Raw genomic sequence first — 14,276 nt, 5'->3', positions numbered from 1 at the left:
CACGTCCATGCAAACTGTGTAAAGACCAACAAATGCTTTTAACACGAGTGAAATGAAAACAGATCAGAAATCAGCACAGAGCAGACATCATCCAGACGACACAGACAACACAGACGGTCAGTAACCCACACAGGTCCCCATCAACACCAAAGTGCACTATGTTAACTGTTGTTAGCAAAAAGGATTTCAGAGTAGGGTGGAGGAGTTCTTGCCTTACCTTTCCATTCTGTTAGTGTTGGTCCGATTTAATGTGAAAAAGGTGTTTACAGAAGCGTGAAGAATACAGTGACTAACGAGATGGTTCAAAAGTTACAGTCAGAAGCTTAGCTGCAAAGTAAGGAAGCATGGATGCAACATGCTGTCTGTGCTAACATGTTAGCTTTGTACAGTTATATTATGAGCTTCACAAGCTTCCCATGCTGAGCTGCACCGTTTACAGATTAGTTTGCTTCTTCAAAGAAACGCATGCACTCTAAAAGAAATGTTATAGAAGCTGCAAAGTGTGGAAGACCATGGGTGGAAGAAACACAGTGAATGTTTGCCTTTGCTCCTTGTGTGTTCAATAAGAGGAAGAACAGTTAAATGTTGTTTTTTATTTGTTTATTTGTTCCTCCTTCTGCAAACGGCATTTTAAAGCCTAACATAAGTGTCTGAATCTTTCTCGGGTTTCTGTTGTGACACAGTTTGTTCTTGTGATCTTGGGCTGCCACAAACGATTATTCTGATAGTCGATTAATCAGATCATCATCCATTGGACGTAAAACGTACAGCTTATTGCACCAGCAGCATCTGCTCTTATATAACTATCATTAGCTTACAGCTTTAAGTGTTTAAGGTATGTGCTAACTAAAAATAAAGACAAGATGATAGTTTATTACATTTTAATGAAATTTGCAGATTGTTTCGGTGAAGTTTAATAAACTCCTTGCTATCTAAAATATAACAGGACACCGGAGTAAATTCTCGAGCATCTCACACTTCTGATAATCAGCTGTCTGCTTTATTCAGCTGTGTAAAAACTATAACTTTAATCTCAGCCAAACTGATTTACTCAGGAACAAATAAAATACTAAAAAAGCCAAACAATAACATTTTTAAGTTATCTAAGTGACTTATATATCATGTTTAACCTGAGTAGCGAAAGACGGCGGTGGGTTTGAAGCCGGGAGTCCGGTGTTCTCACGGCTCTAGTTAGCCTAGCCCCCGGCTAGCTATCAAGCTAGTGGGTAACAGACGTCTCCGAAAACGTCGGAGCGCTTTTGAAAATATGTCCGTTATTACACTCTTAAATCCTACTACTTATTCCTGCGTCTTTCAGGATCTTACAAAGCTTCAAACGACGCATCGACTATTAAATCAGTCGTCGACGATTTTGATAGTCGACGTAATCGTTACTAGTCGACCAATCGTGGCAGCCCTACTGTGATCGTGGTGATACATCGTCCGCCCAGTTTAACATGAAAAGTTACTGACGTTGAATCATCTGTTTATCGTATTTCAACCATCACTCTTATGTCCCAGATGTTAAAGACATGAAAAGATGTCAGCGTTGTTCGTCTTCACTGGCCTTCCATACTTAAGCAGCCATATATTATAGCATGTCTTACTTCTTGTAGTGTAGTGTGTTATCTTATATGGACGGGCTTTGTCATATTATCAGTTTGTAAACAATACTTTCAGCTGTTGCTCAGAGTGCATTTCTAAAACATGCAACACAAAAAGAGGCAGAATTACAGACTAAGAGACGGTGCACATCACACACATTCATGATCGAAGCTTACAGAAAATAAACACAGTCATTACAACAATTCAGTTTTTATAGTCAGTCTGAATGTATTTAGGGCCACACGGGGAGGAAAACCGAAGGGTGATCCTGAGCTGATGATCAAATTCAAAGAAATCAAACAGACTCGGGTGAAAAACTAAAACTTCAGAGATAAGCAGCAGTGGTCGGCCATTCCTCTCAGCCATGCACGGTGGCCTCTTATCATTAAACAATATCAAATCAACTGAAACACACAGAATGGACCAAATGAGAGTTCATGTACAGCAAGTGCTGTGGAGGTGAGAGAAATCAAGGCAGTGATAACAAAGGAAATGACAGAAGGACGGGACTGTGTGAGCCTGTGCAGAGTTGAAGGAGTGTGTGTATACCTCAGTAGTCCTATTGACCATCATCTGTTGCAGGATGGGGAGGGAAAGATCAGTTCAGTTAGGCTGCGGTCACAGACATTAGCTCAGCTGTGCAGACGACAGAGGACGTGGCTGGAGCGTCTCAGTCCTGTCAGAGCTGACAGCGCTCTGCTTACTGTAGCTTCAAATAGCTAAATGATCCGTTTCTTCTTTTACTACTTCTTTAATAAAGCACAGATTCTGTGAACCACCTGGAATTAAGACGATGTTTTCATAGCTTAAAGACTTTAATGACTGAGGAAAGGATTGGGGGACAGGAAAGGCACCGTCCTGCCCCCTATCGGGTCGCCCAGTCCGACCCCGGACAAAGTTTCGGGAAGTTTTCTGGGTCAGTAAATCAATCCTCAGCCTGTTGTTGCCTCTGAACTAACAAGCTTGCTTTCAGCTTGTATTATATTACAATGTTACTCTCATCGCTAGCATTGGGCTAGCTTAGCATTGGGCTAGCTTAGCATTAGCATTTTTGCTAACTTTTCTGACGTGCTTCCTGAAATAAAGGGAAGTGACTCCCTACTGTTTCCTGTGGTGGTAGCTTAGCATTGGGCTAGCTTAGCATTGGGCTAGCTTAGCATTAGCATTTTTGCTAACTTTTCTGACGTGCTTCCTGAAGTAAAGGGAAGTGACCCCCTACTGTTTCCTGTGGTGGTAGCTTAGCATTGGGCTAGCTTAGCATTGGGCTAGCTTAGCATTGGGCTAGCTTAGCATTAGCATTTTTGCTAACTTTTCTGACGTGCTTCCTGAAGTAAAGGGAAGTGACTCCCTACTGTTTCCTGTGGTGGTAGCTTAGCATTGGGCTAGCTTAGCATTAGCATTTTTTACACCTAACCCCATTACAATGTTATATATATAAGACATATAATATTCTATATAAGACCACACTGTTGAAGTATTGCTGCCCAGATCATACAGTTGTGCTGAGATCACAGTAAAAGGCGTTACTTTATAAACATAACGCTTTCTGTTATTGAGAACACTTCACTTCGTTTTCATAGCATATTTAGTAATAACTACACACATGATCATCGTGTAGTGTTTTTCAGTATCCAAGTAACTGTAACTACTCGAGCTACTCTCCTCTTCATGACTCATGTTCAACATGGCTGCGTCCCAGCAGCAGAAGCACATAGATGTGTGCGTGGAGCCTAAATAGACTCTATAGTGTTGTTACATAATCACTGATGTTGTGCTGATATAAGATCATTTTCACTCCAGCCACGTCACTTCAAGCTGCCAGCTGGCATCAGAGGAACAGTCGTAACTATAAACTCGAGATCATCCACAACAGTGATTCCCATCAATATTAAACGGACACTTTAACCCTTCCAGTCTCTCGCTGATGGTCAGACCACAGCCTTAAAAACAAGCCCCACCGTGTGCATGCAATCTTAGATACGACCACCGTACAACCTGCAGACAGCGGCACACTCCATGCAGTGGACAGTGCTACACTTAGACACCGGTGCAGCGAGGAGGAGGGTGACGAGAGGAAGAGTGCGAGAGGCGGTATTTAAACAGAGAGAGGGGAAAAAGGGAGAGAGGCAGTTAGTGACGTGTGAAGCACAGAGACACTGAATGAGACAGAGGACAGAGACACACTGATGCAAACACAAACATCTGATTTATGCAGCTTCGCTGGAATATCACGACAAAGAAGCTGTCAACTGGTGGAATAGCAACGATCTCTGTACTAGATCAGTGTCTTCAGGAAGAAAATCACTGTTATGGGAAGAATTATCACTACTGTTGGGAACAAGAAGCACGGTGTGGGTCATCATCAGGACCACAGGTAGGAGCATAACTGCTGTGGGTTCAAGCCTCACTTCAGTTATTCTTTGCCCGTCGATCCCACACAGCACAAATCTGCATTACTCCACTCGCTTTGATGAATCTGCCACATTCCCGCCTACTCATCTATTTGGGACTATGACAGAAGAAATAGACCCTGTGATTATTCAGAGAGGATACAATGAGGCGTCTCAGCAGGATAACTGAAGAACAGGTTCAAACCTCATGCTGGAAAGCTAGAACCACTGTCGCCTTCATGGAGCTACGAATAACCACAGATCTGCACAAACACAGATCACCACCTTCACTGGACTTCTGCACATGCCAACACTTAACCAAAATACTGCATGGCCGTACCTTCGACTGGACGTCGGCGTTGTGGTCGTTCTGGAGGAGCAGGGCTGCTGATTTGGTGTCGTCTTTACGAGCTGCAATGTGCAGGGCAGGCAGGCGCACCTTGCCCTTCGTATCATTTTCTAATAAGACAGACACGACCTGGTTGTGGCCCTGCTGGAGCGCGATGGCCAAAGGGGTGAAGCCATCCTAGGAGAAGGCAGACGGGCGACTGGTTACATCTCATTTAAAATAAAAGTTTAAAACACACTGCTCAAGAAAATTAAAGGCATTTAAACTCCAGTCTGTCCAGTTAGGAAGCAGAGGTGAGTTAAGAAATATCCTGAGATGGGACGTGCTCCTCAAAAATGAACTCATGCACACGTCTCCAGCACTATGCACCAGCTGGCAAAGATACGCCTCCTCAGCCATCACTGGCAAACTGTGTTGATGGGTGACGTTGAAGCACATTTGCTGTCAGCAGACTCGCTCATGTTAGTGTGAACCTGGTCATCTTTGAAGACGATGGGACACCAGCAGCCCACCTGCCAGCTCTTGTGTTTTCAGGTAAAGTTCACACAGTGTTTTAAACTAGCTGGATGCAGCGATGTGCTGATTAAGAGTTGTGATTCTCATAAAGCCAGGAGAGGTGGCATTAACACTGGAATCTGTTACTAATGAAGAGCAGCGAGCTGCTGATTGGACCATGGGGCGCGTGACTGGGTTCAAAAAGCCGCTCTGACAGCTGCCGGGAGAAAGACTCAGACCTGGACCTGGCTTCTTTGTGTTATGTGTGTAAGGCTGCTTGAGAGCCGCCAAACGTGTGCAGTCCAGTGCCTGTGCGTGCACAGGCTGAAGGGGTGAGCCACCTTTTTGTTTTGAACTGTTTGCTCCTGTTTCTGGGCTACGACGCGAGGGGTAGCTATTGTCATTGGTGCGTTTGTTTCTTAGGGTTTAGCTAGTTTTCTGTGGCGGGACTTCGTTGGTTTTGTTTATTATTTTGACCTGGGTTCACCCCAACCAATCACAGCAGATGGCCCCGCCCCTCCCTGAGCCTGCTGGAGGTTTCTTCCTGTTAAAGGGAGTTTTTCCTTCCCACTGTCGCCAAAGTGCTTGTTCATAGGGGGTCATATGATTGTTGGGTTTTCTCTGTATGTGTTATTGTAGGGTCGACCTTACAGTCTGAAGCACCTTGAGGCGACTGTTGTTGTGATTTGGTGGTGTGTAAATAAAATTATTTGAAATGACCTGCATTCAAATTCATCTTCATTAAATGTATTTATCATGTATTTTGGCTTTAGTTTGGAAAGAGCTGTATCAACACTTGGTTCCACGAACACTCTGAAAGCCTAAGAGGAGACGTATGAGTGTGATTCTCACTGAGAGACTTGAGTTTCTTGCTCCGTGTGCAGAAAGCTCCCCGAGCAGTTAAAAAGTGATCAAATCAGTGGAAACATCACATTAATGTTGTTTAGATTACTGCATCATCCAAACACACTCCTCTCACCTCTGTAGCAATGCTCTGGTTGCCTCCATTCTCAAGCAGGTACCTCACCACATCCAGGTGATTTTCTTGGGCAGCCATGTACAAAGGAGTGAATCCATTCTGTTAACACGAAGAACCAAGCACAGGACAAAACGGGTAAACACGAGGAACAGTTACACCACAGCTGAGAACCCCTGACTATCTGACAGTGATGAGCGGCAGACGATTAAACAGCTTCAGCGTCGAGGCCCACCTGAGACTGTGCGTTGATATCAGCACCACGTTTGCTCAGGATCTTCACCACGTCAACCTGGCCCGCCAGAGAGGATATGTGGAGCGCTGTGTTTCCTTTCTGGAATCAAACGATAACAAGATTATCAGACAAATATCTGCATGTTGTTGTAAAAACAAGCTCAGAGTGCTCCTGACTGAATGCTGTTGTGTCCTTTACAGTTGTGTCTAGTCTGTCATGTGCACTGAGATACAAATAAACAGTATTTAATTCACTGCTGCTTCAGATCTGATTACTTCACGAATAAATATAAGCAGGTAAAAACCTATGAATATATCTGAGAGTAATCTGATCCTGACAGCATGACCACGGTGAACGATGACCTCACGTCATGTGATCATCAGCTACACTGTAGCACTGACACAGTTTAGAGACCATGTTTCCACTTGTCCATCCATCTGTAGAAACCAGGTTTTAGTTTGTCAGGTTTGAGTCGAGGTAGAGCAGACACAGCTGTGTACAAGGACTGAAAGCCTGCTCAGTGGGGGGTCTGTGGGCTCAATGCCTGCCAGGCTTAACGTTTCAGTGCAGGGTGTCAGACCCCAGAGTAAAGTTCAAAGGTCACGAAGCTGTAGGTCGAGGCGCTGTAAATCCTGCATGTGGTGTTCACAACACTTTAACATACGTGGGTCTAGTCTGATGACCCACATGACTCACACTCTCATCGGTTATGTTAACTTTGTGTTTACTTCTTTGTTTACTCGACTCAACCTGCTGATTATTTATTATATGACCTTCTCAAAGTAATGTGTTAAGATGTTAGCTTTACATACACGCTGCTAATCAACCATACAAACTGAGACTCTCTGTATGTGTGACTTTACCCTGAGTGGGAAACGAGCTTACCTTTGTGGCTGAGTCCACCGCCGCACCCCTGTCCAGCAACTCCTGGACCAGATCTATGTGCCCCTCCTTGGCTGCCAGGTGCAACGCATTAAGACCATTCTGGAAAAAAGACGTCAGGCGTGAAGACCCGAGGACAACAAAGAGACACGTTTCCAAAGGGAAACAGAAGGCATTACCTCCTCGTCTAGGTGCCCCACTAAGGGTGCCTGCCCTTCTGTCTCTGCGTCCATCTCTTGAAAGTGTGAAAGGCTTCAGCCTCACATGTGGTGCAAGGACTGGCTGACAGTTGGATTAGATGTTGAGTTATGCTGATGTGGATCAGGTCCAGCTCTGGGTATAAAGTTACAAATAGTTGTGTGTGCGTGCTTTTAAGTTGTAGGTGTATTAATACCGGTTTGTGATGGAAACTGTGGATTCTTAGATTACGTTTCACCTTGTAAATCACTTCTGTTAATATCTGTAGTGCACGAGTGTCACGAGTGCACGAGTGGATGAGTGTCACGAGTGGAGCAGCTGTACAATGACTCAACAGAACAAGTGGGACAAACGTGGGAGACCATCGAAACTAAGGATTAGAAAGTGACACAAGAGCCAAAGGTTCATTGTGTTCATCATCATGTTCATTTACAGAAATGCTCATCGTATAAAAACAGCATGTTACACACTCTGACTCTTGCTGAGGAAACTTCCACAGTGTCTTAAACACCAGAGCTTCAGCTGTGAGTTTAGTTGGGGTTCGTGTGTGTTTGGTCAAAGTCCGAGCAGTTCGAGTGGCGTTAGGCTAAAATAAAGTTCTTAGGAGAAGCTTTCTATAAACATAAAGCTCCGACTGCATCACATCGATGGACCAAACAACCTGCAGTTCATAGTTTTGGGGACTTTTTTCAGGGTAGGTGAGTAGCTGAAAATAGGCAGTACAGAGGAGGAAGGTGACACATGCTCAAAGAGAGACAGAGTAAAGTCCAGACCTGAGATGAGCCATATGTGTCTAATGTGAACATGAACAGTTTCTGCAGTTACGTTGGCCTACAGGAGCCAATAACCCGAGCATCAGCTGGTGTCTGGTATTCAAAAAGGATGCAACAACACATGCACTGTACCACACCACTAAGTGTTAACACAGGGAACTGAATCCAAATTCTCCTGAAGGTAAAGGAAAGCTGGTTTGAGGAGCACCAGAACTAAACTTTGGAGGGCACTGAGATGTAACGAGCTTGTGTAAATCACATCCCTTCAGTGTGTTGACGATGGTTACCAAACAGCTCATACTCCCAAAGCACCCACCACACCGTGGGACATGGTCCAATGCCTCTAACTCTACAAAACAAACGCACAAAGCAGGCCATTCCTCCCAATCACACCATCCAGGTCACCAGCTCCTCCGGTGTTGCTGCCCATGTGAGGAGTGAAGGCTCTCAGTAGGATGGATCATCCCCCCTTGAGCATCCCAACAAGAGGCTATGAAGGCCGGGTCCTATCCTTACCCGAAGGCACAGGGACCAACTCTCTAGTCCACCAGGTACAAACCCCACTGTAAACTTTGTAAACATTTTTTCTGAAAGTCTAAAAATAAACACTCCATTTTCACCCCCACCCCTATCATCAAATAGCCCCCTGAAGCTAATGGCCATCTGGGAGCCCTATACAAGGTTATACAGGTGAGTGGTGAACCTGACTGTATCAGGTTTTCCACAGCTGGTTAAGTTGCAGCATTTCAGCTTTAGTCCTGTTGTTTTTGAATCACTTGTCTCAAACTCTGACCAATCAGATTGCAGAGATGAATGGTTTTCGGTTACTTTTGCCCAAAGGACAATAAGTCTTTTTGCCCTTATGTTGAGCATCAGCTGATGTTACAACAGCCCATGACCTCAGAGAGCCCTTTCTTCCTGTTACACCCACCCTTTGTCCTGCTCCATGAGCGCTCCACCCACTTCTCCATCACTAACATCTCTCGCCTCATTTTGTCCACAGGAACTAAAGTATGCAAAAAACTTTTATAACTTTATGTTGGGTGATACTTCCTGGAGGGTTTGTTGGAAAATGAAACTGTGCCAAATCCTCTGAATGTTCACATGAGTGTGAATGTTCACATTTGATCCAATCCTGAGCTTCTGCTAATAGTCAGCTAATCACAGCAGCGAGCGCCCAGAACCTTCCAGTTCATCAAATCCAAGGTTTGTGATGCCAAAAATCACACAATCTATGAGGTTTTACACGGTGACACATCCACAGTGTGATGAGCAGACAGTGATTCAGCAGCAGGAGTCAATGACTTTGTAGAAAGCAAGAGACGAGTATTTGCTGCATGTCTCTTGACATGGATACAGAGATGTTCAGATTTGACTGATGTTTAGTTTTGTGTATTTACTTCAGAACACTGAAGCTGCGTTTGGCCTTTGCCACTCAGTTAAGTTCCTGACAGCAGCAGCACGCGCTACGAGAGAGACAGTTTGATGTCAGTGCTCAGAATATCTTCCAAACACAAAGTGATCCACGCCAGCGTCACGCCAACATGTCAATAACACAACCATCTTCACACAACATGGACACCAGCCACTCTTCTGTTTACTGTGTTGCTCGTTATGACCGTTGCCAGGGCAGCACCGTTTACGTCCTATCAGCTTTCAGCGTCTCATCCACGGCTGGAGTCCTGATACATGAGAGCAGATAATGACCGGACCTAAATAAAGCACTTCCCTCGGATCAAACTTCCCCCTCGCAGGAATGAAGGGACATCATTTGATTATACAATCACACAAGAAAGATTATCACTACCTGCTTTGGAACAACCCAAGAAGGATTCATGTGTAGTAAACAACAACAAAAAGCACTGGGCTCATTGTTTTTGTTTGTTCAATGCATCTCCAACAGCGCTGAGACGACACAGGCGAGCAGGGAGCCTCGAATGTGGGAGAGAAAGGCAGCAAACACCAAAAACATAAGGCTCACCTGTTCAACCTGATGAGCTGCAGGTAACACCTGGAACCAGACTATGTATAGAAAGGGGCGTGGCCACTGGATTTTGAAATGCTGCTGTGACTGCGAAGCCTCAAGCTTCTCCACAGCAAAGATAAGTGACAACATGCTAACTCGCTTACATAGCTTACATAACTTACATAACAACAGTTTCAGTGGTTGTGAGTCCCCACTGACATGGTTTCCTGTGACAGTGGGTCAAATTTACATTGTTTATTTGGTAAACAGGTAAATATGTCTGACCTACGAGCCGCGGCAGAGCTCTGTCTGCCTGATTGCTACTGTCTCCTGGTCTCTGACGTTAGCGCTGCTGAAATTCTGATTACGTTTAGACACAAAGCCACAGAAGCTACTTGGTAAAGTTTTGTGCTTAAGCTTACAGACTCTTGCCATTTTTAATTCTACAGAGAAGCCAAATCGATCAGAAACACCAATTCAGAAGAAACAATCAATATATTAGGGATGCACCGATACCGATACCCGATACCGGTATCGGGTATCGGTATCGGTGCATCCCTAATATATTGGCAGTTGGACAAAAAGTAAAAACTACCCAGCATGCACCAAGGCAAAAGCCTGATGGATGTTCTTTTTTGTCCACACTGTGCAGCCATTGGTGCAGGACTGACAGCAGATCTGCTTGTGTGGATGTGTCTGTGTTTTCCTACCTGATTGCAGGTACTGATGTCCACACCCCCTTTCAGGTATTCCAAAACCTTGTCAACGTTCCCCGCTCTGGCTGCTCGCAGGAAACTTGTGTTACTGTCAGACTGGAAGAAACAGAGAAGAAGCACACTTTACAAAACACATAGAGAACATCGCACACAGACTCCTGTTCATGTCTAATGACGAGGCCCCTGGAGCGCCATCCTTCAGTAATTATGTTTGCATTTAAAGAAAAACACCTCGATCTGCAAAAGGCTTTTGTGCCTTCATCAATAGCAATGATCTATTTGTAAGTTTTCCATAAAAAGTCTAAATTAGTGCCAAAAATCACGCTGCACAAAGCATCATCAGTGCATTTTCCCCCTGATTTGCCTCAGTGCACAGGAACGTCCCTGCTGTGAAGGACGTTCCTGTTCTTGGATGCTGATGCAGTTGGAAACAGAGCAACACTGTGAGGAGTGATTCAGCATTTTCCTCCAAAGTTAAATCAAGCTCTCTGCTCCTGCTGCAGAACAACACTGCTGATGTTTACTGCACTGTTGGAGGAGTTCAGGGGTCAAACGCAGCACCAACACTGCTGATGTTTACTGCACTGTTGGAGGAGTTCAGGGGTCAAACGCAGCACCAACACTGCTGATGTTTACTGCACTGTTGGAGGAGTTCAGGGGTCAAACGCAGCACCAACACTGCTGATGTTTACTGCACTGTTGGAGGAGTTCAGGGGTCAAACGCAGCACCAACACTGCTGATGTTTACTGCACTGTTAGAGGAGTTCAGGGGTCAAACGCAGCACCAACACTGCTGTTTCTCTGACGCTGCTTATTTTCAGGAGGATCTATTATTAGCCATCAAGGTTTGCCAAAGAGTTTGAATGGCAGCCGTTCATGTGCACAGACAAGTGAAGAGAGAACATCACTGACACTGCAGCAGTGATACCTGCTTCAGACACAGCCTTGATGTTTCCAGCTCACCTGCAGCCAACTACCACCTGCTACTGCAGGGAACTGCACTGCATCACTTTTTCTCCCCACGCTGTGCTGCCGTCCGAGCTAGAATAGTCCCGATTTCATCAGATATTCATTAGTCTATACGACCCAGAGATGCTCTCTACCACAGGGAAATTAAGCCATCTTACTATCACTAATAAAATGATATATCACTGTAAATATATTGTTAACACTTAGATCTGTGTTGCTGTAATATCTCACATTTCTTCCCCAGTTTTCTGAATCAAAGCACAGCACAGAGAAGCTTAGATACTTCATGTTCACACAGTGAAGCCTGACAGTATCCTCACTGCCGACACACATCATGCCCTAATCATCTCTGCCGCTGGCTGGTTGCTATAGCGACATGAAGACCAACAGGACCTTCAGACGAGCGAGGCTTTGCATGAGAAACACTGGAGAGAAGGTGGGAGCTGCAGCAGCCGTCGTCCTTCGAAAGCTGCTGTCTGTGACAACATCACCGACACCGTGTCTGTTCTCTGCTCGTGTCTTCATGACATCATCAGGAGCCCAACAATGCAAACTGTCCCCAACACGAAAACTGTGAGCTGCTCGTGCTAAGGCCATACCCCTTCAGTTACCATGGAGACAAGCATAGTGACACGGTAACCATAGTGACAAGGCTGTTTCAGATGAAGCCAAAAACACTTCCTTTTGAACGATTTCTAAATGTTTAACTTTACACGACGCTGGCTAACTCATCCTGTTCACAAACTTGATCTGTGGTCCTTCAAACTGTGGCTGTTCGTTTTCCAAGCCCTGCTGATTCACTTTGGACCCTAAAACGAACTAAAAGGCAGCTGAAAACTACACGTTTTTACTACTTTTTAAAGTCCAATAACGAGTTTGGCCTTCATGTGTGAGAACTGATTATGTTAACACTAAAGTTAGGCAGTGACAAATAAAACAGTTATAAAGAGGTGCAGACAAAGTCATCCAGTAACGCTCCACCTAAGCAGCTATTTAACCTAAACTGACCCAACTAACCTCCAGATTATGGTTTTATTAACGAGGACATTTAGCCTGGATTAAAAACAAGGCTTATAAATAAACACAAACATTAGCTGGATGGAACAACAGTATCTGTGTTTATTAGCAACTGCACCCTGGTGCTGCTCTGTTTGTGCCGCTGACACAAACACCAGGGTGGTGGTCGAGTTGGCATGAACGGCATTACATTCTGACAGTCATCAGTCTGATGTTTCATCACTATCATCATTAATGGTAGCTGAACTGAACACGACTGTTCCCAGCCAATCAAGGCTGTCAGTGTCCGGCAGCCTCACCTCTGTCAGTGCGCCCCAGGGTGGCTGTGGCTACAATGTAGCTGCCATCACCAGTGTGTGAATGTGTAGATGACTGGATTTGTAAAGCGCTATATAAATACAGACCATTTACCATTTTAACATCCGGACCACCAAAGTAGGACCTGGAGCATAAACTGCTCCTTGTTAAAGCAGCAGGAGGATGTGGTAGCACCTTTCAAGCACTTCACTGCAACATGTCAGAGTAAGAGGAGGCCAAAGTTCACAGGTCGAGACACTGAGCTGTCCACGTCTAAAAACAGGATGTGTCTCAGACGAGGGAAGGCTGTTGTTGTATAAAACACATTTATGAGACAAACAGAAAGTAAAGAGCAGCGTCGAAGCCAAACAGTAACGATATTAAACCAAAACAAGGCCCTCAAAGATGCTAAAAGCCTGCAGAGTGGAGGTGTTGACCGGATAGATTCATTATGATCATCATGTCCATCTGTGAAAGGTCACAGTGTGATTTTCATCATGTCCATCTGTGAAAGGTCACAGTGTGATTTTCATCGTGGAAAGAGTGCCCGTCTCCTTCAGGTGTGGATGGACAGCTGAGTCGTGTTCAGTTGACTTGGCGCTCTGCAGCTGTTTGAGAAACTGACCAGAATTTGCCAAATAAATATAAAAGTTACCAAAATGGTTCCACGTGAGCATAAAGTTGCTGCTGTAGTTCTATCAGAAACATATTCCTTTGCTCTGTGACAAAGCTGAGGAAAACCGAACCCTCGACACCCAAACTGAGCAGGACCAGTGGGAATGTTCCACTCCTGGAGAAAAGGGTCAGTGTGAGGTCATACCTGAGTGATTACATGAAACCTGATGCTGAGAACAGCAGGAGGAATCAGTCGATGGCTCGACAGGGGTGAAAATATTAGGAATCGTGTGTTTATAGCTACTCAGCTGATCTCTGAGGGTTGAGCTTTGAAACAAAGGCAGAGCTCCAAAGACTGGTGTAGTCACTTACTCACAGCTGACAAAATGAGCCTTTAATGAGTCAATCCAAGCTAAATTTCCACTGTCAGCAAACACATTAGGAACCAGAGTGCGTTCATGTTCCCACCTCTGTGTTAGACGCACTTATTGCACGAGTAACTGAATGAAGACACAAACAAACTGTTTCACTGACACATCAAACGTTCACGCATTGAAACTGACACCAGACTACAGAAGTGATATTTTCTGGTCTTGTGTTCCCAACAGCTGCTGAAGTGATTACACCGCTTTTCAAATGAGATACAAGAGCCCACATGCTGCTGTGCCGGGACACTTTATGAACACACACACTGGCCTTTGAAGAGAGCGGAGCGCCAAAACCATGCACACACCAACAGAGACACATGTCTGTCCATATCTGTTTACATCGAACTCAAACACAGAGTGTGCAG

General features: G+C 44.8%; 1 protein-coding gene across 17 annotated transcripts in view; it reads right to left on the bottom strand.

Annotated features, from left to right (window-relative positions):
* The window catches only part of LOC146490499 (ankyrin-2-like), a 147,978-nt gene that overhangs the window by 52,954 nt on the left and 80,748 nt on the right, over positions 1-14,276 (bottom strand). For 14 of the 17 annotated variants that reach the window (XM_085153126.1, XM_085153127.1, XM_085153129.1 and 11 more), the window contains 6 exons: positions 10,580-10,681; positions 6,936-7,034; positions 6,051-6,149; positions 5,819-5,917; positions 4,336-4,521; positions 2,155-2,178 (listed from right to left, as the gene is read on the bottom strand). In XM_085153126.1, the coding sequence (XP_085009252.1) occupies positions 2,155-2,178; positions 4,336-4,521; positions 5,819-5,917; positions 6,051-6,149; positions 6,936-7,034; positions 10,580-10,681 (609 nt within the window). Of the gene's footprint in view, positions 1-217; positions 2,046-2,154; positions 2,179-4,335; positions 4,522-5,818; positions 5,918-6,050; positions 6,150-6,935; positions 7,035-10,579; positions 10,682-14,276 lie in introns of those variants that run through there. The other 3 variants (XM_085153122.1, XM_085153137.1, XM_085153132.1) reach the window with 2 other exon arrangements.

This window comes from Neolamprologus multifasciatus, unplaced genomic scaffold (genome assembly GCF_963576455.1).
Source record: "Neolamprologus multifasciatus unplaced genomic scaffold, fNeoMul1.2 chr03_unloc_1, whole genome shotgun sequence".
Classification (NCBI taxonomy): Eukaryota; Metazoa; Chordata; class Actinopteri; order Cichliformes; family Cichlidae; genus Neolamprologus; species Neolamprologus multifasciatus.
This window is presented reverse-complemented; position numbering and strand designations above follow the sequence as displayed.